A 21,606-nucleotide genomic window follows, 5' to 3' on the forward strand; every position below is an offset into this window, starting at 1 on the left:
CCCAGTATTTGTGAATCAACAGTCTATATTAAATAACATTCTAAACCTAAGCGTACATAAAGGGTACTTTTTGTCAGTTGATGAAAATGTTACCAGAGACTCTTAGGAACCCACCTAGGAGCAGTCGTTGGGCATTTGCTAATTTAGTGTTTATGGTAACTTTATAGAACTTAACTAATTTTGAATAATGAGAACTGACTGTAATTTTACCTGTGTGTTGAACATTTAAACTGAATTTAAGTAGTGGTCACAGCAACATTAGGTGTTTCATGTTCTATAGCTTGAACTTCCAATAACTTTACAGTGGAACTTTGACTTAATGAACTCGATGGGTTCCCAAGGGCTGGTTGTAACTAAGTCAGAGAGCTGAGATCTGGCTGTTTACCTGGGTACACGCTATAGATAACAAGAGGCAGGTGAATCTTCCATTAACCTAATTAACTCAAGTTGTTCGTATATCAGGCTGGTCTTAACTTGAGGGTCCACTGAACTTTGTTTTCATGCATTGGATGAAACAGTAAAACCATTATTGAAATTAACTGATTTTTTTTTCTTTTTTTCTTTTTTTTTTTGGTACCGGAGATTGAACTCCAGGACTTGCGCTTGTGCATTAGGTGTTGAAACCACTGAGCAAAATCCCTGGCTCGAAATTAACTGATTTTTCTATCTGACACATCTCCTGATACTGAGAGCTGGTATCAGACTGAATTTCTTTTGCTGGTGGAGCCATCAGAATAACAGTTATCACTTTACTTTGAGTATGAAAATAATAGGGCAGTTTTGAATCAGAGCTGAGTTTTAAAGTCACTTGATTTAGATTAGAAATCCTGCTTTAGAGAATAATGTGTAAAATATGTCTACTCTGGGAGGCTGAAGCAGAAAGATTGCAAGTTGGAGCCCAGCCTGAGCAACTTAGTGACTTAGTGAGACCTTGTCTCAAAGTAAAAAAACAAAACGGCTGAGGACATAGCTCAGTGTGAGGGCCCAGAGGGCAGTCCTCAGTACAAAGCATCTTCCCTGTCTGCTCTTGTTAAATTTGTGTCTTTGAGCTAGTCCTACAAGGTGGGTATTTCTTTTGCTCCCTTTTCTGTAGGTGGGCTGGGTACTGGCGCTGAGCATGAGGTGTAAGTTACAGTGTGTACAGAGGTGGGCTGCTCCTAGGGGTCATTCAGATTTTACCACTCAGGAGGTGGACACCTGGCTTCACTGCCTGTACAACTCTCGCATGGCTGCGTGAGATCACAACAGAGTCTGAATTGAGTTACAAGTAAGTCCCAGATGTTTTTAATGCTACCGTAAAGAAATTGGAAAATGAAAAATCTAGGACAAATGGGAAATTGGGTAGGACACTGGGACAGTGGCATACATTGAGCCTGTCTCTGGGAAACTGACACACATGGGCACTTCAATAGACATATGTCCTTTCAGAGATCACTATTTTCCAATCACAAAGGCTACCCTCAAGATGATTCATTTGTTTGAGACTATTTAGTAATTTCCACAGCATTATGCACACACAAAAGAATGTAAAGCATATTCCTTAGCCACTTTTATTCACTGTAGCATTTCTTTATTTTGAGAACATTCTCTAATCATGTTAAACTTTTAATTAATTTCAAATGCTTTTGCTTTTAAACTAAATAATGGTAATAAACTATGCAATTATTTTCCCTTAGTTCTTTTGTTATATGAATACAAATATCATACAGTAATTTAAAATGAAAGTTTTTATATATACACAATAAAAGTGGATTATCTGGCTATGATTATAATACTTTATATTCTTTTACAGAATTTATTAGAATTGCCATATATCTTATGCATACAAGAACCTTGGGAAATAGGTAAGTAACAGTCATTTTTTGAAATGATATTTCTGGTACTTTAAGTAATTTGATCTCGGATTCTTGGCAGAATAGGCAGTGGGGTATATCTTCAGTTACTTCTTTTTCTCTTAAATAAAACAGTGGAAACTTTTTCCTGATATCCAATAGTGTATTTTCCAGGAAATTTTAGGTTTATTTCCTAAAATAACTGTAATAAAGGTATTATTAATAGGACATAGAACTGTGGCATATACAAAAACTTAAAAAGCATTTAAAAAGAAAACCACTGAATACAGTGTATTACCTTGCTTGTACCTAAAAACTGAAAAAAGTTGTTAACAAAAAACAGGTAAAGTGTATAATTTGATTCATAATAATATATCAACTTTAATTTTTATGTTTTGACAAACGTGTGATTATATAAGATATTAATTTTAGAGAAAATGGGTTGAAGTATATGCAGAAACTAATTTTATAAATCTAAAATTTTAAAGTACATTTATTTAAACAAAAAAATCAAAATTTACTGGTTTGAAAATTATAGAAGTAGTTTTTCTATGTAATGATTTGAATAAAATCAAAATTATTAATTACCTTAAAATTCAGACTCCATGAAATAGACATAGAGGGAAATACATTGTCATTAGGTTTCATTTTTCAGTTGATAGGAATATTGTTATATCTGTGAAGATCTCCTGTGATTGTTACAGGCTTTCTATTAAATTCCTTTATGTACTTGTAGTGTTCTTTTATTGTTTAGCACTCTCTATTAATGCATGCAGGCCCTTTAAATGTATCCCAGTGCCCGCTTTTTCCCCCCTTTTAGTTAGTGTACAGTTTAGAGACCAAAAGGCCAATGATGTAATTCCTGGTGTGGAATTGAGACGTTGTTAGTGTAGTTTTGTTTAGTCACACCTACTGGAACTTCCAGGTCAAGTACTAGACACAGTTGACCTATTGTTAATAGTATAAATAAAGATGAACATAACTCTTACAAAGCCTGTTAGTAATTGAGCTAAAATAATACAGAATCGATTGCTGTCAGATAATAGAAATTCTGTTTCCAAAATGGACTCTAGCGTGATAACTGTTTTAAATGTCTATAAATATTAAAAGATCCAAAATAAGGGAACTGTAGTTTGCTAAAACTATTGTGTAACTTTTCATGTATAAAAATAAAATAGCCTCCTGTCTTATGAGTGGTTTCCTGTGGTGCTAACTTTAATGATTTTAGTTAAAGTTTCATAAAGAGAAATGAACATTTAAAACAACATGACTGAATGACTTGCAGAATAATTGTCAGGCTTAGGCATTCCTGTTTTGCTTGATAATCTTTATTTAGAATTGATGTTGTCAGCCCTGTGCTAATACAGTTTCTAACTCTACTTCTTAGTTGTATAAAAGGATTGTTTTAATGTTGGTAGGGAAGTTTAGAAGAAAGAATATTTTTATGTGCCAAGTTTAAATTCCACTGATCATACAGTAGTTCACACAAAACAAACCAAATAAATGTTTTATTATGATATGCTGGAAGAACGTTAGAAGTGTTGTTTTAAAGAGGGCATGAAAACAGAAGGTATACTATTATTAGACAAGAGAAAGAGAATAAGGGAAGAGGGGATGGGCAGGGAGGTAGTAAGGGGGATGCATATGATTAAACTATGTTATATGTATGTATTTTAAAAAGTGCTTTTAGGCATAAGCTTACCATTCAGGTGCCTGTCATTTTGTGGTCATCATAATATAAATGAGAAGTTAATATATGTTATGTACTTCTTGTATACATAACACATATTATCTTATTTAATTCTCACTATATCTGTGTCTTAATTACTTTTCTCTGCTGAGACAAAATACCTGAAACCCAAAGTTAAAGGGGGAATGGTTTATTTAGCTCTCAGTTTGTAGAGATTTCAGTCCATAGTCAGCTGGCTCCAAGGCAGGGTGGCATGGCAGAGGGGCATAGCAGAGGAGAAACAGTCCATGGCGGGCAGAAGGTAGCAAGGCAAATAAGAGAAAAGGCAAGCCTCTTTCTGTCCCTTATATTGTATTCAGGCTACCCGGATTCGGGCAGTGGCAAACCCATCAGTGGCCTGATTTAGTAATCACCCACCCTTAATCTTAGCATTGTGCTACGAATCAATCACACTCTAGACTCAGCCACCTCTGAAAAACCCCACCTATTACTGCATGAGGCTTTAGGGGGACATCTAGACACAAGCCATAACAATCTACAAGGTAGATTGAAATTTCCTTTCAGATTAGGCTGGGAGAGACAGGTGAGACTACAGGGTAGAAAAAACAGCCCTTTGCGTGCAGTGCCCGCAGTTCATATTGTTAGCAGCTTCCAGGAAATTCTGACACGTTTTCGTAGACACATGGTAAACTTCAGGCTACTTCCAGCTTTTCTGGGTAGGAGTTGCTGATTACACTGGGTGATCTAGAAGCAGATTCTCCCAGATTGCATAGCCTGGGTAAGATTTCCTGGTCCTTGTTCCAGCTTGGCTCAGTCTGCAGTTCCCTAACATGTCAGTTGTTCTCTGTCACCTGAGTCATTGGTGAGCACTTGCTCACTGTGTGCTTCATTGGTCGTGCGCTAAAAGCCTTTGGTAGCTCTTGGGGACATGCTCACAGTCTGCCTTTGGTCAGTTATGGGGCAACTGGAAGTTCTTAATGGCATGGGAACTTTGGTTTAGAAACTCGGACACCTGACATAAACCAGGGATGGGGAGGCCATGCATTTGACAGACGAAATGCAGCTCTCCAGACTCTGCACTTGGTCAGGAGTCCGATGGAGTAGGCATATTAAACAGCTCCTGTCAGTCCCATTTTCAGAAAGCTTCAATAGCTACCTGTCACGCTCAGGATAACACCCCAGGTGTCACTCACCTTCTCCCCTCCCTTGCTTACTCTGCTCTAGCCACACTTGCCTCTCGCTGTTCTTTAAAAGCTGATTTCAGTCCCTTATCCCACGCCCCTCTCCAACCAGTTCAGCCTCTTCTAGCCTGGTACCAGTGGAGGTAAACTTAGAAGAAGACACATTTAGGGTTTTCTAGTACATAGAATAGTAGAGGTCTCACTAGAAATTTTGTAGATTTAGCATTCCAAGTTTTTGTAATTCAAGTATAAGAAGGAGTAAAGATTTAGAGGTACAGACTGGCACAGCTAGAAACAAAAGAGAAAGGTTACAAGGAGAGATTTCTACCCAGTTGAATGAGCAATGTAATGAATAACTTGCACCAGTTACATCTGCGTGAAAACAGATGGAGCTGCTTCATAAGACAGGGAATTCTAGCCAGGCATGGGGGCGCAAGCCTGTAATCACCTACTCAGGAGGCAGGAAGACCATGGGTTTCTGAAAAAAGATGTCAGAAATTGATACAATGTCAGATTTGGAGAGTTTAGAAATGAACTCTTTCACCCTCCGTTTAGTACATTTACCCTCCACAGCATCCTTACAGCCAGCATTTGTACACTGGCAGCGATGGAGAGCTCACTTGTTTTTCCTTCAGTACTGGGTATTGAACCCAGGGCCTGGTGTATGCTTGGGTCCTCCCAAGCCTGACATTTTATCTATTTTTGGATTCTCAGTTTTTCTCAGAGTCCACTTCAAATTCTTCCTCTTATATTTGTCCTGGGAAGTTTTCAACATTAAAATACACAGCACCTCTAGGTGACAGCTTTCAGTTGTTGAGAAAAAAGAAACACCGCTCTCAAGGTTGATTTCTGGTCAGATTGGCTGCATCCTCATCTGAGGAATTTACTTTAAGGGATTTTCCTTATTTTATTTTATTTTTTTATTTTATTATTTTATTTTTTATTTTTTATTTTTTTATTTTTTGATTTTCCTTATTTTAAAAAAATATTTTTTTGTCTAAAATATGTATATACAGATTGTCTCATAGATTTTAGTTGTTAGATAAGGTTCACAGAGTCCCACATAAAAGGACATTCCGTTTGGAAATAGGCTTTGGTCAGTTTGCTAGAAATGAAAACTTCACCTCATCTGTGCTCTGATATCAGGAGTCCCTTGAAGGGGCAGTGACCATGTTTTGAATGTTTCTTTAGAGGCCGAGGCACCCCATTCCCTTTTCTTCTCTTAGAAAATGCAAAAATGTGGTATGTGGACAACTTTAAGTTGCAAGTAGTTTTAGTTAGACCTAAATGAAGTAATAGCCTACCATGCACATTCAGATTTCTTACAACTGCTGAAATATGGTCCTTGGAATTAATAATTCAGGACAGAATGGTTTTCAGGGTCTTCAAGCACTATTTGACCACTTCTGGAAACTGGGACCCCAATAACAGGGTGATACATTTAAAAGTTGATTCTGGCCCGACCCAGCTTTCGTCCTGCGTGTGTGTACCTGGCACCCCATATGAAGTCAGGGTTCCAATGAACATACTGTTCTGACTCTCCAAGAAAAGCCTGAGCTCCTGTCTTCACCTTAAATTTCTTCCTCTTTCTGTATCTTCTCTGGGTTTCTGACATTCCTTTCCCTTTCCTATTATACCTGTCTCTGTCCTTTAGATCTGATTCTGTATTCTTCCTAGTTGTTATCTTGACTTTACCTAAACAGAATTGCTGCTTGGACCCATCACATAGAGTATGGATTGTCTTCTGTGTAATATTTCTGTCTTGCCTGAGATACAGATCCTACTAAGAGGAAAGATATAATCCTCCTTGATTATAAAGGTGGCATAAGCATTACACATGTATCATGGTTCTTGATCTTTTACTCCTATGAAAATTGGATTGATTTTTGCACCTGGCCTTAGCAGGCAACTAAAATATCCACACATCTCTTAAAGCCAATAATGAATGGTTAATGAAGAGAGGGAAAAAGAAATTCTCAAATTCTCACTGCTATCTGTCATGTAACTACTAGAGCAGATTCAAGAATTAGGGATGAAATGAAAAAGGCTTTAACCACATACAGGTAGTTCAGATATTAATGTGTTGTATTTGGTTCACTTAGAGCCTCTACATTTACTCACTTGTTTTCCCTCTTAATGATGACACCAAGCACATAGATAGCACTTACCATATTCTGAGTACTTTATGTATTTTAGCTAATTTAATGCTCACAGCAATCTTGTGAAATACAAATTGTTATAATCTGTTTAACAGATGAGACAGTTAAGTCATCGGTAATTTAAGTCTTTTGCCCAAAGTTACACAGCTTGTTGTGTCAGAGCTGGATCCAAACCCAAGGGTATAACCACTAGCAGTATCTATCCTTGAATTCTTACATTTATAATTCTAAAAAGCCTGGTTTCTCAGAGCATAACAGGTCAAGAGATACAAGTTTAAGAGACAGTATGGTGATGTAGGGTTCCCACTTTCATGTTTCTCCCCTAATGAAATAATTACTCAAGAATACAAAGATGCTTGTGCAGGGAAGTTCTGTACAGTATTAACAGCTTAGAATAGCAAAATAATTGAAAATAACACAGAAGCTCAGAAATAGAAGAAATAGTTAAATAAACTAGGACACTAGTTTTTTGAACTTTACTTATGTATCAGTCACTTGGATACCTTTTTTTTTTTTGGTACCTGGGATCGAACTTGGGACCTTGCGCTTGCGAGGCAGGCAGGGAACCACTGAGCTAAATCCCTGGCCCTGGATATCTTTTTTAAATGTAGATTTTGATTTAGTAGATTTGTGGTGGAGCCCAAGATTCTGCATTTCTGTCACATTCACAGATAACTTTGTTGCTGTTAATCTATGAGCCCTGCCCTGAATAGCAAGGAACTTCAGTGTACTCATAGGTTTGTTAAGAGCAGGTGTAGGACTAGGGAGAGTAAGTAGGGTGCCTCAGGTGCCTCACTTACCTATTTCTGCTGCAGTTCATGGCTGAGAATCATATTGTTAAAAATGATGCAGTGCCTCTCCGTTGTACTTACAACACAATTGAAAGGAAATTTGAAAATGGTGTCTGCACTGTTATCCCAGTTTAAGAGACTGTGTTTATGTGTGTGCGTGTTTCCGCTTCGCAAACCTCTGGGAGGAAACATGCCAATGTTAAGTGTTGATATCCTCTGACTGATAGGGTTATAGATGGCCTATATGGTCATCTTTATGTCTGTGGCATTTTTCAATAGTGAGCCTTCATAATTTATTAGATGGAGTTTATGATTATTAAAATTATTAAAAGTTTGAGGTAACTGTATATTCTAACTTGATTCATAAAAGCTTAGTCTTGGCAGAGCATTTACTTCCTGTCACCCACTTACCTCTCTTCAATCTTCCCAAGAAACATCTGCTAATATTTTTTACTTAGTAAATGTATAAACCATTTGGTAGTTTAGTGGGGATTTCAATTGAGGGTAGCTACCTTCACAAATAAGAAAATAAAAATATTTTTTAGACTAAAGACAATGAAATAAATATTTTTATGAATAGTTGTGGGTTAAATATAGGAAATATTGCTCTCCCAATAATTATTGATACTATTACTTACTCATACATTTTTTAAGATATAAAAATATGTGTTTATTTTTAAACTTCTAAAATACTAAATATAGAAATAAGAGTTTTTTGGACTGCCTCCTCCTTTCCCAGGAAGGTCTGCTCAGCAGATTTTTAGAGGAAGATCAGTTCTCCTTTTAACCTTTAAAGCTCAGTAATCTGAAGCTAAAGTCATGTACTTAACTGTCACTATGGAATAGGGAAGGAAGTAGCAAGGATACAGAAGAGAAAAGCCTGATTAACTGAAAATACAGGTTTTTTAAAAAATTACAAATTCCCTGAAAACAAATCAAATTAATATTCAGATATACCTTCAAATACAACTTTCAAGGTCAAATAATTTTATATTGATCACCACTTTATCTATATTACCTTTCATGATATAAATATTAATAGAATCAAAATATTCTTAGTGAAGGGATTTATGTATCTGGCCATAAGAAAGTAACAGGGTCTGGAATTACCCTCAAACTATACACAACTGTGAAACCAAAGATAGGAAATAACTCTTTTTCTGACATTGGAACAGAATAGGACTTGCGCCGTGGGAGAAGGGAAACAGGAGGAGCTGTAACCTCATTTAGGCGTGTTACTTGGAAGCACTTTCCAGATTGTGGTAGAAAGATGGGAACACTCTGGCAATCTCTCTGAGTGGAGTAGACAGAGGACAAACTTCAGGGAGGTGGGCTGTCTAGTACTTGAGAAACGAGAGTTGTGGAGGGAAGGGAGTAGATCAGGGAAAGCATTCCCCAGATCTTTAAAGGGGTTCTACTGAGAGCCTGACTAAATACCAGATTGAGTGAAACCCGCAAAGCTGGGAAGAAAAATTGCCAAGTCGCTGTAAGTAAGGCTGGGACAAAATCAGCCATAGAGTAAGGTTCCTCTCATGAGCCCTCAAGCAGCCTCAGAAGAATCAAAGTAATCTGGTAGTAATCTAACTGCCTTCAAGAAGAGGTGCAGGACTCTTTAAACAAATACAACAAAATCCAGCACTTGGCAACATAAAAGTCACAGTAAACTGCACCCAATCAAACATTACTATATAAACAAAGAAACAGAAAAATCAGTCTGTAGAAATGACATGAGATGACAGGTATTGTGGAATTAGCAAGCAAACATAAATATTAAAAGTTTTTGTAAATGTGATCTATAGACATAATGAAGATTGATGTAGAAGATGGAAAAAATAAATCACAGGAACATAAAAAAATACAAAATACAGTAAGAAGATTTTGCTAAATGGGATTAACTACAAATTAGTTCTTTTAGGAGAAGATAACTGAACACAAGAGCATACTGAGATTTTTAACCACCATGAAGCAAAGAGGAAAAAAAAGATTTAAAAAGATAAACAGAGAGTCTGTTTCCAGTGGGTTAATAACCAAGAATAAAACATATGATCTAGTATAGTAAAACTGGAGTGAGTAGGGTAATAATTAAAGTGAACATCAGAACAAATAATATTTCCGGGGTTAAAGAGGGTTGTTTTGTAAAAATAAATAGGTTAGTCAGTAGGAACAAGTAATCTTAAATTTTAATACAAACAACACTATTTTAACAGAATATATGAAACAAATTCTTAGGACTGAAAGAAGAAACTGACAAATTTTCAATTATGGTTGGACAGTTGAATATCTCAGTAATTGATCAAATAAAATGGAATATAAGGAAGGATATAGAAGTGTTTAATAACACTAGGGACCAGCTTGACTTCATTGACATTTTATAGAACATTCAACTCAACAAGAGCAGCATATACATTCTTTTCAAGTGGGCACAGAACATTTACCCTAGGTGGACTACCATATGCATACATAACATAAGTCTCATTAAATTTAAGATGATGGAAATGATGTGAAGTATGTTTTCTGACTGCTACACAATTAAATTAGAAATCAGTACTGGAAAGATATCTGGAAAAGATCAGTATTTGTGATTAAAGCACACATTTCCAACCAACTCATTGGTCATAATGAAAACAAACACAAAACCACAAGGAAATGAAAAGATATTTTGAAATGAATGAGAATTAAAAAAAAAACTCATACAAAAACTTATGGTATGCAGTTATCCCGTTTCCTAGACAGAAGTATTTAACTTTAAATGTACATACTAGAAAGGAAAACAGATGTAAAATAAGTCATGTAAGTGTCCATTTTAGGAAGCTAAAAACAAAGAGAAAAACCAAAGAGAGAAGGAAATAATAAAGAAGAAAAAAAGAAATAGAAAAAAGAAATGACATAATCGAAACCAAAAGGAAGTTCTTTGGAAAAAATGAGTAAACCTCTAGTTTAATCAAGGAAAAATAAAAAAGAAAACACATTACTAATTTTAATATGAAGATTTAGAAAACATTGCCACAGATTTTACAGAATTTAAAAGGATACAGAAAGCATATTACAAGAATCTTTTTTTGAAATAAATTTGACAATTTGTATGAAATACCTTGGAAGACAAATTAATGAAAGTGACTCTGGAAGAAATATAAAATGTGAATAACACCTGTTAAAAAAAGTATATTCCTAGCTTGAACACCTACCTATATGACAACAACAGGCTCATATACATTTTAACTGATGAATTATATCAGACATTTAAAGCAGAAAAAAGGAACACTTCTCTCATTTTAGGAAATCAACATTGTGCTAATACTAAAACTGGATAAAGATAATAGGATAAAAAAGTATGAACATAGATAGAAATTTGTTTAACAAAACAAACTATTAGAAATTAGATCTGGCAGAATGTAGAAAGTGGTTTTATTATAGGGATGGCAGTTCAACATTGGAAGATCCACCCCCATAAGTCATCATTTTAGCAGAGGAAAGGAAACAGCCATATGATCCTGTCACTAGCTGTAGAAAAAGTACTGGACTAAATTCTACAGCTGTTCATGGTAAAAGCTGTCAGGAGACTAGAAGTAGAACAGAATCTTCTCAACAGATAAAAGACACGTACTCCATACTTCCAGCAAAAGCACCTTATATGAATGGAAAAGATACAATGCTTTCTCCCTAAGGTGGGGAACAAGGGCTGATATGCCTACTCTTCATCTATCCATTAAACTTTGAAACATAGGCCCAAACCAAAATAGTCTGGCAATAAAATGACACAATTGGCATAGGATTGGCAAGGTAGAAGTAAAATCTTTGTATGTAGATGAAATGATCATCTACAGAGAAAATACTAAGAAATCTCTGGGAACCCCTAGAACTTATATTTGAATTTAGCAGGATTAGAAAACACAAAGTATATATAAAAATTCAGGTCTATGTATACTTGCTATAAATGAAGAATTGGATATTGATATTTAAAAGTTATGTAGGAGTACAAAGGACCTAAAAGAGTAAAAAGGAAAAAAACCAACAATGTTGGAAGACATTTATTACCTAATTTTAAGACTTCCTCTAAAGCTACAGTAATCAAAGCAATGTTGGCGTAAGGAAAGACATGTAGATCAATGGAATAAAAGAGAGAATCTAGAAATAGAACCACACATATATGGTCCACTGAGTTTTGAAAGATTATTTAACATTAACATTTTATAGAACATCAACTCAACTCAAGAGCAGAGGAAAAGATAGTGTTTTCAGCAAATGGTACTAAAACACCTGTTATCTGTATGTAAAAAAATTAACCTCAACCCTTTATTTCCATAAATAAAAATAACTTGAAAGGATCTATGAAAAAAAGATGTAAGATTAAAACTTTAAGAAGAAAGTATAAGGGAAAATGTTCATGAATTTAGGGGAGGCAAGAATTTCCTAGGATACAAAAAACATGATGTATAAAAGGAAAAAACTGATAAATGAGAGTCCATCAAAATTTAGAACTTTGAAAGACATCGTTAAGAAAATGAAAAGTAGTCCTTAACCAGAACATATTTATAATGCATATAATCTGTGACCAGAATATATAAAGAACTCTTACAGCTCATTAATAGACAACCCAATTAAAAAGTAGACACAAGAAGATGATAGATAGCCAGCACAGCACAAGGAAAGGTGTGCAACACTAGAATCAGAAAAATACTAATCAGTACAATAACAAGATCGTATTATACACTCATTAGGGAGATGAAGTTAAAAGTTTTAAAAGAACAGATTTCAGCTTAGGTGTGAATCAGTTAGAACTTTCTGATACTGCTAATGTGAATGTAAAATGATAAAACCATTTTGGAAAACAATATAGAAGTTTCTTATATTAATGTTAAGAGCCAGCGGTTCTGTTCTTAGGTTTTTACTTAAGAGGAATGAAAACATATGTTCACAATAGATTTGTACATACAAGTTGATTATTGCTTATCAGAAATTCTTGGGACCAGAAGTGTTTCACATTTTTGATTCTTCATATTTTGGAATGTTTTTATAGACTTACCAATAGAATAACGCTTATCCAAAAATATGAAGTCTCAAATGCACCAAAATCCAAAAATTGTTTGAGCATCGTATTGGTGTTCAAAAAGTTTCAGATTTTGGAATTTTTGGATTAGGGATCCTCAGCTTGTAGCAACTTTTAGTACTACCAGTTGGAAGTAAATTTTTATCCACTAATGAATGGATAAACACAGTGTAGTGTGGCCATACAGTGAAATACTATTCAGCACTAAGAGGGGAATAAGTACTGATATACACAAAGTACATGGATGAATCTCAGATATGTTGTGCTCAGTAAAATAAGCCAGACACAGAAAGACCATGCACAAAATATGTGATTCCATTTACTGCTCAGATTGGCACATCAGAAATGCTAGAAAAGACGGGTTTATCTTTGGTGACAGAATGTAGACAAGTTGTTACCTGCAGCTAGGTACAGGTTGTGATACAACCCTGGATGTGATACAGGGGAATATTTTGGGGATAATGAATGTGTGTGATTAACTATTGTTTTTTTTTTTTTTTTTGGTGCTGGGGATTGAACTCAAGACCTTGCGCTTGCAAGGCAGGCTGCAGAACCGCTGAGCTAAATCCCTGGCCCTGTGTGTGATATCTTTATTGTGGTGGTGGTGATTATGATTTTATCCAAACCTGTGGAAAAGTATACTTAAAATGTATACATCTTACTACTGTATGTGAGCTATGCTCAGTAACATTGTTTTTAGAAATTACTGGTCCTCAAATTTCAAAAGTTATTTTGCTAACCAAAGATTAACTGTTTTGTAATATTAAAAAACCATTGTGTAATGCTGAAAGTTAGTTGACCTGAAAAGCGTATTAGATAAATCAGTGTGTATAATATAAACAGTAATACATGAGCTAAATATTCTTTAACAAGGAAAGAGTAGATGAGTCCTAGCCAATGATTTGACATATTGAAATGGGCCCAGGCATCCTCAAAATGCATGACATTCCTTCTGATCTTAAATTGGTATTTGGTTGTACCATTGGCACTAAAAAGCTTCAAGCTAAAATGAAATAATTGCAAATAATCTGTTTTGATTTTATTGTTCTTTGTCTAACTTCTTGAATTTTATTTCATTTTTAAAACTAGAAAGAGTATGGGACATACGCCAATATCTCTTGACTTGTATTCTTTTAAAAATGGAACCCTTAGATTTTAGCTGAACACATGGCTGCCCATGTAGAATCTCTGCTTCCCAGTTTCTGTTATAGCAGGGCAGCCCTGTGACTGAAGAGAAGTGAATGGTTTTATCAGAGTTCGGTCACCTTAAAGACCAACCAGTTGCCCTAGTCTTTGTCTTTTCCTTTTCTCCAGATTAAGGTGTCGCACCAGTTATGACAGTAGCCTTAGGTCTGGAGGTGAGAACTGTGGAGGATGCCAGAGCCTGCCTGGATCCCTAAGTGATTTGTGACGATGTGTGCTCTCTCCTGGCACCCTTTCCCATTACTTGAAAAAAGAAAACCTTGATTATCTGACTTGAGCTACTGCAGTTTTCAGTCTGTGTGGCAAATAAAAATGCATTTAAGATTTTAAAGTTTTTCTCTATACCCTTTGGCTATATCCTTCATGATATGTAGTCTTAGTTTTTTTTTAATAGCATATGATTATATGCCAAGAGTTTTTCATCCAGCAGTTATTTAGGAGAGCGTTTCTGACATTTCAAAGTTAAAATTAAACTTTTAATTAATATTAATTTTTTGATTATTTTATGGTTATATTTATGGAATACTTACCGATTTTGCTTAAGTTACACAGATATTTTAAAAATTATCTTTTTGTAAGATACCTAAATAGCTAATATCTATCATGTTGTTTAGGTTTTTAATAATTTTTTGTCTGATCTGTCAAAGACTGGAAGTTATAAATAGGTAATTATTCTCATTTTTTGTTTTGGTGTGTTATTGTCAGTATCTCAGTTGAGGATTATACTTTTTATCTGAATAAGATACATTTCTCCCTCATTTATAACTCATACTTTGTGTTTATTTTGGCTGATACTGATATTAACACCTTAGTTTATACTTCCCTATAAATCTTTGTGTTTCTTGTTACATTTGCCCTTTCTTTGTCATTTCTTTTAGGTATGTTTCCTACAAGTGACACATGGGTGGATTTCATTTTTTTACCTAATAAGTACCTATATCTTTTAACAAATATTTAATATATTTATTGTCAAAATTGAAATAATTGATCTTGTTTTAAACTTTTTGTCTTAAATCCTTCCTTATCTCCATTATATAAGTTTATTTGATTTAGAATTTTGTCTTTGTTTAGTTTTGATTTTTAAAATTTATGGTTAACCTAAAAGACATATAACCTGCTGTTACAGGTTATTTTTAAGTTTTTTTGAAATTTTAAATGACAATACCTATCTATAGTTTTTATAACAGGGGAGAATTACATGTTATCTCTTGATTTCTCTTAGTGTGATATGAGAAATTTATTAATAGTTTTGTTTGTGTCTCTGTTTTAATTAATATGACATAACATTATCTTAGGCTGTTTTAAATAGACTTAATATTAAATAATTAGACAATAATTAGACTGTTTTAAATTATCATATATTCTCATTAATGTTTACATGGGCATAAAGATTATGAAAACCCTCAGATTGTCATAACTTAAGACAAATTGCCACTTTTTCTAGTTATATATCAAAATGAGCCTTAAGGATGTCATTAAAAACATACTTTTGTATCTTATTACTCATTACTTTCTTGATCTACTGTTATATCTTCAGAAGTTACTGTTTTCTTCTTTCTTTTTGTCTAACTGCAGGGCATTTCTTTGCTCATTAGACCAGGAAAGGAAGTAGAAATGGCTAGACTTGACATTAAAATATCAAGTTTTGCATTTATTATTTCTATAACAAAACACAAAGTCCAGAGTATGTTTGGGATTACTGGATTAATGGATTTTATGGTAATGGATTTTATGGGGAGCAATTACCAGTTATTTGGTAAACTTGTAATACATTTATATAATAGGCAAATATTTTAGGAAGTACAAAGATTTACAGGAAAATATAAACTGATGGAAATAAAAGCTAAGGAGACAGTTTCAATGTCAGGCAAAACAAAACACAAAGCATAGTTTATAAATCAGAAAGAAACTTGCAAGACATTCCTGTCATTTACTTTATAAGGTAACACACGGCCTGGCATTTGGTTTTTAGAAGTATTTGTTCAATGACACAAGCTGTCTTCTTGCTGCTTTGAGTTTCTGATAGACTGTTACCCTGATCTGGAATGTGCCCAGTCATTGACCTCTGCAAGGGGCACCATCTTCTTCCCCTTCTCTAATAAGGGGATTTGAATGAGGCTTTCTCAGATTTCTCAGAACTTGCTTGAGGACCATTTAAGTGAGCAGGATTTTTAGAGGACACTCAGCCTTGTCTTGGGAATAGTGGAGGAGGAAGTCTGTGGCAATTGCTAGGCCTAATATCTTTAAGGAAACAATGCTGCTGCTAAGTTATTTTTAGAAATGGAAGGCTTGTCTTTCTCATTTGATTTTAGCAAGTAGTTGTGTAGCTAGACTACCAGGATGTGGGGAGTGCGATGAAGTTGGCCTGCTAGTCCAGAATTGCCTGGGGAAGAGACTGAGTTTGGTGTGGTGGCCATTGCTGTGCTTTTGTGGGCTAGTTTTGGTTCTCTGTTTTGCTTTGAGCATGGCGAACCATTCAACTTTTTGAGTAAATAAGGTTCAAACTTTAAAGTTCTGTGACTGGCCAGGGCACCACTTGGCGCAGGTTTTTTGTTTTTACTTTCATTAAACAAAGAAATTGCCTTAATTTCGTCTTGTAATGATGCCAAGAGGAATTAATCATCTGTGTTACTGCTTGGATAAGGAAGATTAGAAGAAGGGAGATAGGAGACCCTCGTGTTTATACTCTGACCTAATATTAGGTAAGTGACACATGCTGTGGTTGAGTGTTCCAATCGTAACACCTGGAACGAATCTGGTACTAGAGTGACTCAGAGGAAGGTTGACTCACCATTTTTTCCCAGAGAAAACTGAGAGAGATACTCATCTAGATTCCCAGAAGGTCATCACCTCTTCCTCTGGGATATGGGTGTGTCGCTGGACTGGGGACAGTGGGAGCTGGGCCCTCTGTGTGGTAACAGACATCATAATGCAGGTCACACTGGGTGCTTTTCATCGAGAAACTGCTGAGTGGTGAGAGGCTTGCAGCACTGACTTCACGTTTCACAATAGCAGCAGTAGGGTGCTGCTGCTGTCTGAGCTGCTGACTTGTCTTAACCTGAGCCGAGTGTGGTCAAAGTGGGGCAAGGTAGAGAGAGTTTTCAAATAATTGTTAAAGAGCTGGGAAACAATGCTGAGCAAATAAAATTGGCACAAGTGTCAAAAAGTGACTCTTTTTAAAGAAAAGCCTTGTGTCTGGATGTTGGAAGGGGGCGCTGCCGAGGGCTGCGAGGAGCAGTACAGCAGACCTCTGTGCAGCTGGTCGGGATTGCTTCCTTTCTCTTGGGCCATCATACTGAGGACTGAAGAATGGTTGAGAAGTTTTATTTCCCTCCATCAGGAGCTTCTAGGGTAGAATTTTCAGAGACACATTTTGTTTTAGAAATAAAAATGTGTCATGAATAAGTGTAAATACAATTCAAAATAAATTAAGACTTGGATAAAAAATGTATATGACAAGCATTTTAGTGCCACAGACACTTGCGAGGTTCTGGTACAAAAGCAGAGACCAACCTGGAATATCCTGGGTGGGGCCAGCAGATAAATGACAGATCTTTATTACATTTCATTTAGCTTTTCTTTTTGGTACTGGGGATTGAACTCAGAACCTTGCGCTTGTGAGGTAGACCCGGTGCCACTGAGCTAAATCCCTGGCCCTCATTCAGTTTTTATAGAATGAAGGATACTAGTCTCCATCATGGGACCACAAGGTGATTTAGAGAAGTGACTCCCAGTTCTCAAGGCATCGTCCTTGGGAGGTAAACAAACAGGTAATTGTAGCATCAGGCAACTGGAGGCATGCAAGAGAGAATAAATAGAATGAAACAGGTGGTTTTGACAGTGTTCTTAAAACAGCAGCCTTGAGATGCCTGTAACTTCAGACTCCTAGAGTCCTTAAGACTTCTAAGGATTGTAGAAGTAAGAGAGTCAATCCTTAGAGGAATCAGTGCTGTATGTTCTGCAAGTATAGCTGCCTAATGCTAATGAGTCCCTAGCGCACACAGATGTGACCATTCATTGTGATTGCCAGTTGACTGGTTTAAGAGAGGCCTAGCGGATTAGCCAGTCACACTTCTGGGTGGGTCATGGAGTGGTGACTTTGGGAACTGTGTCTGATTCCTATCCCTTTTTCCCTGCTGCTCTTTCCAGCCAGCTCTGCTTCCTGGCTGCCATGAAGTGTACAGCTTTGCTCCACATTCCCATCCACTGTGATGTTTCTGCCTTGGAGCCAGCTGATAATAGGCTGAAATCTCTGAAATGATAAGCAAAAATAAACCTTTCCTCCTTTAAATTGTATGTTGGGTGTTTGGTCCCAGCAATGAAAAGCTGACTGGTACACATTTTTCATTTTGTAGAAATAAAACTGATGAGGAAGATGATGATGATTGAATTGCCCTGTATAAGCCACACATTTTATGTAGAATTTTTTATTTGAAATTATAAGAAGATACCTTTTGATCAGTTACTGTTCCTCATACATTTTCAGAACAGATTTTTCTTGAATTTTAAGTATGTCTCAACATTTAGGCCTTTGGCTCTCACAGCTCTTTGAAGGGGGAGTTTCCACTGTCCTCCTGTTCAAGTAAGAGATTATTTCTTTTGGCTCTCATAAGTTGAAATGTTGGTGCCTTTTACAGTACGAGGAGCCTTTAATTTATAAGCTGGATTTGTATTGAAGGCCAGATCCCAGGTTGGATCTGGCCTCTGGAAATGTGACTTACTTCCTTGCCTGAGCCATGGGAGGCCCACTCTTTGATGCTCCTAGGGCATTACTAAGAGCTTTTGTGACTTTGTTGGCTAAGATGTAGAAAGTCTAAGTGAAAAAGGAACGGGATGAAAAAGGCAATAATGGCTATGCGCTAATATGGTATAGACGAGAGTGAGGAGTTATGAAGAGGCTAGCTGGAGAGCTTTTAGTTACAGCAGCCCGCAAGACATTTGAAATTGTCACTGTGATTTTAAATAGGCACCCGTAGGCCTTAGAAGAATCAAGGACTTGATTTTCTGTGTGTGGTTTATTAAATTTAAACACATACAAAATTTAAAGAGAAAAGGTAATCCTTTTGCATAAAACGTTTGACTTCTGTTGGCTTTTTGGACTTTGAAAGTTTCCTTGCACCTTGATTAAATACATGCAGTGGTTTTAAAACTTAATAAAATTGTGGGGAGGGGGCTTTTGGGATGCACAAGCAGGCATTTTTAATATGCAATTAGAAGTGTCTTTAGATTAATGAAAGCAGTGTGTAACATAAAGCTTGAATGGTATTACTAAGTGCAGAAAATGAAGTTTTAGAAATTTGGATACATTACAAATAGGTAAATTTCTTGTAATTCTGAAATGAACAATGGAACTGAAACTTTCTAAGATACTTTATATCAATGTTTTGTTTTAAAAAATTTTATTTAGAAAGAGAATATACAAATGTTTTTCCACTTGTTTTATAAAACAAAAACAACAACCACAAAAGCATTGCAGGTTAGATTGTAGTTCCCATTAACCACTACCCTGCCATCTGCCCAGGAGGCATCATTTTGCCATGTGTTATTCCAAATCTTCTTGTAAATAGCTATATGTACACCCATATGCATATCCATAGGACAGAAATTTAGGTCTTGTGCTGGTGTTTAAGAAACACCATAGAATGTACTGATTGCTTGTTCATTTTAAATATGGCCTTTGAATGTGTTTGATTTACCACACTTCCTCCTCAATATGACTAAAAGCAGCTGACATTTTTTGAGTAGTTACTATGTGTTAGGCAGGATGTTTAACATTTTTTTGTATAATTTAGTGTCATAATCTTCATAATAACCTTCAGAAGTGAATCGTTGATTTTATGAGTAAAATCTCACCTTCTTCATACTTTGTTTTTACACTGAGTTACTAGTGCCAGTAGTTTAGTATTCTAAAACATTTTGAATACTTTTTAAACTGGTAAGAATATAACTTTTAGTCCTGTTAGCATGTAATCTTGTGCAGCTGGCCTTCACAGCTGTCTGGAGTCAGGTGTCTGCTTGCTGGGCCGGAAGGCTGGAGACGGGAGGGAGACTCCTGCTCACCTTGCAGGAAGGGAGAAGTGGTACAGTGTGTGTCATGTGTGATTCATTCTGGCTGAGAACAGATGACCCCAGACATTTCCTCACTAGTTAATGGTTAAAGCCTGTGTCTGTGACAATGTCCTTTTTTGGGGGACAGTTATGAGATATGAGATCTAGCTTGAAGGTTTGCTTTTGAAAGATGCTTTTTGTGTGTTCTTAGTCATGCTGGTATGAGGAAATAAGGGCTGCTGCAGTGGGAAGTCTGAACATTTTTGTGGGAACTGGTTGAAAAGGAGTATTGGGAATGTTGAAAGGAAAAAAGTGTGATTGTGTGTACAGTGTGTTTGAAGTCTGGATGGGGGTATTTTCAGCATGCCATGACAAAGTGAAGAAATTTTAGTGAGTGGGATTGGTGTCAGAAGTTTGTTTCAGCTCTGCTGCTTAAGTTGCAGCAGACCTTGAACAAACGTCTTTGTACTATTTTAATTAAACAATATTAATATCAATTTCATACAGTCATGGAGTTGAACTTACGTGGTGTTCATCTGTATAGCTAAGTGCTGTACAGATGTGCCAATATTAATAATACTGTTAATATTATTTTCACAACACCGAAAAAGAGCAGATTATCTTGCTTTGGTTCTTTTTGGTTGTCAATTCTTAATTTATTTTGAATTCTAGGATACCATTCAAGAAGTGCATAAAGTTTTTGTCTGTTACAATAGCACATAGGTTAAAAATGGTTGAGAAGCCCTCATTCCAGAGTTCCGCTCCCTTTCAGATGAAGAGACTGAGCTCCACTGGATTTGCATTTGCTTTTGTTTGGGGTCCACATTCTAATAGGGAACTAAAGCCCAGTAAGAAGTCTGGGATAGTTCAGGCTTGTTTATTGTTTTCCTCCCTTTCATTCTGTTTTTGTTTTTTGGTTTTTTTGGTCGAACTCAGGTCCATGTGCCTGCAAGGCAGGCGGCAGAACCTCAGAGCTAAATCCCCGGCCCTCTCCCTATCATTCTGTAATATTTTCCTCATGTTAAGTGTTGTAGCAATTCAGAATCCTCAGAAAGAATGAACACCTTTAGCTTGCTACAGTTTTGAGACTGCACATCTGTGAGCCAGTACTGGAGAAATTAGACATCAGTTGTTTAACTTTAAGGCAGCTAAGAAGTCTACAGTTTAAATCTCATTTGCTATTTCTAGGGATGTGACATTTATTATATGAAAATATAGGCTGTTCATTGAAGAATACAGTATGTGGTTTAGAGGACCCACTTTGCTAGGAAAAAATCCTTTGTTTTTATTGTTCCCTATTCTAGATAGACCTGGAAAGCTAATCCTTTTTACTTGTATTGGTGGTTTGCTTTGTCATCTCTGTATTCACTTTGATTTGTTTTTTCCTACTCTTTATAGCAAACCATTTGTATTGTAAAGGTCTACCAATGGAAAAAAAAGTTAATCTTGATTCAGAGAAAGTCTGTTCCTTATTTTAAATGTATCCAGTTGGATATAGCACCTTCTTCACCGTTGTATTTTGTTGCCCCCACCCATCCCCTCACCAACACAGGACTCTTGTGTTTGTTTTAGTATCTCTCAAATGCACCTGTTTATAGAAATAAGAATTTTCCTTTTCCCAGAGGCAAATATGGTAAAGAAAGTCTTGTTTTCTT

At 36.0% G+C, this 21,606-nt stretch overlaps 1 protein-coding gene across 1 annotated transcript in view; it reads left to right on the plus strand.

The window, feature by feature from the left end:
- The window catches only part of Znf438 (zinc finger protein 438), a 182,935-nt gene that overhangs the window by 33,876 nt on the left and 127,453 nt on the right, over window positions 1-21,606 (plus strand). The window contains 1 exon segment of the mRNA XM_021241970.2: window positions 1,793-1,844. Coding sequence (XP_021097629.2) covers window positions 1,819-1,844 — 26 coding nt within the window. The 5' untranslated portion in view covers window positions 1,793-1,818.

The sequence above is a fragment of the Heterocephalus glaber genome, unplaced genomic scaffold (assembly GCF_053883595.1).
Source record: "Heterocephalus glaber isolate CG9 unplaced genomic scaffold, H.glaber_assembly_v1.0 deba00000738, whole genome shotgun sequence".
Lineage (NCBI taxonomy): Eukaryota > Metazoa > Chordata > Mammalia > Rodentia > Bathyergidae > Heterocephalus > Heterocephalus glaber.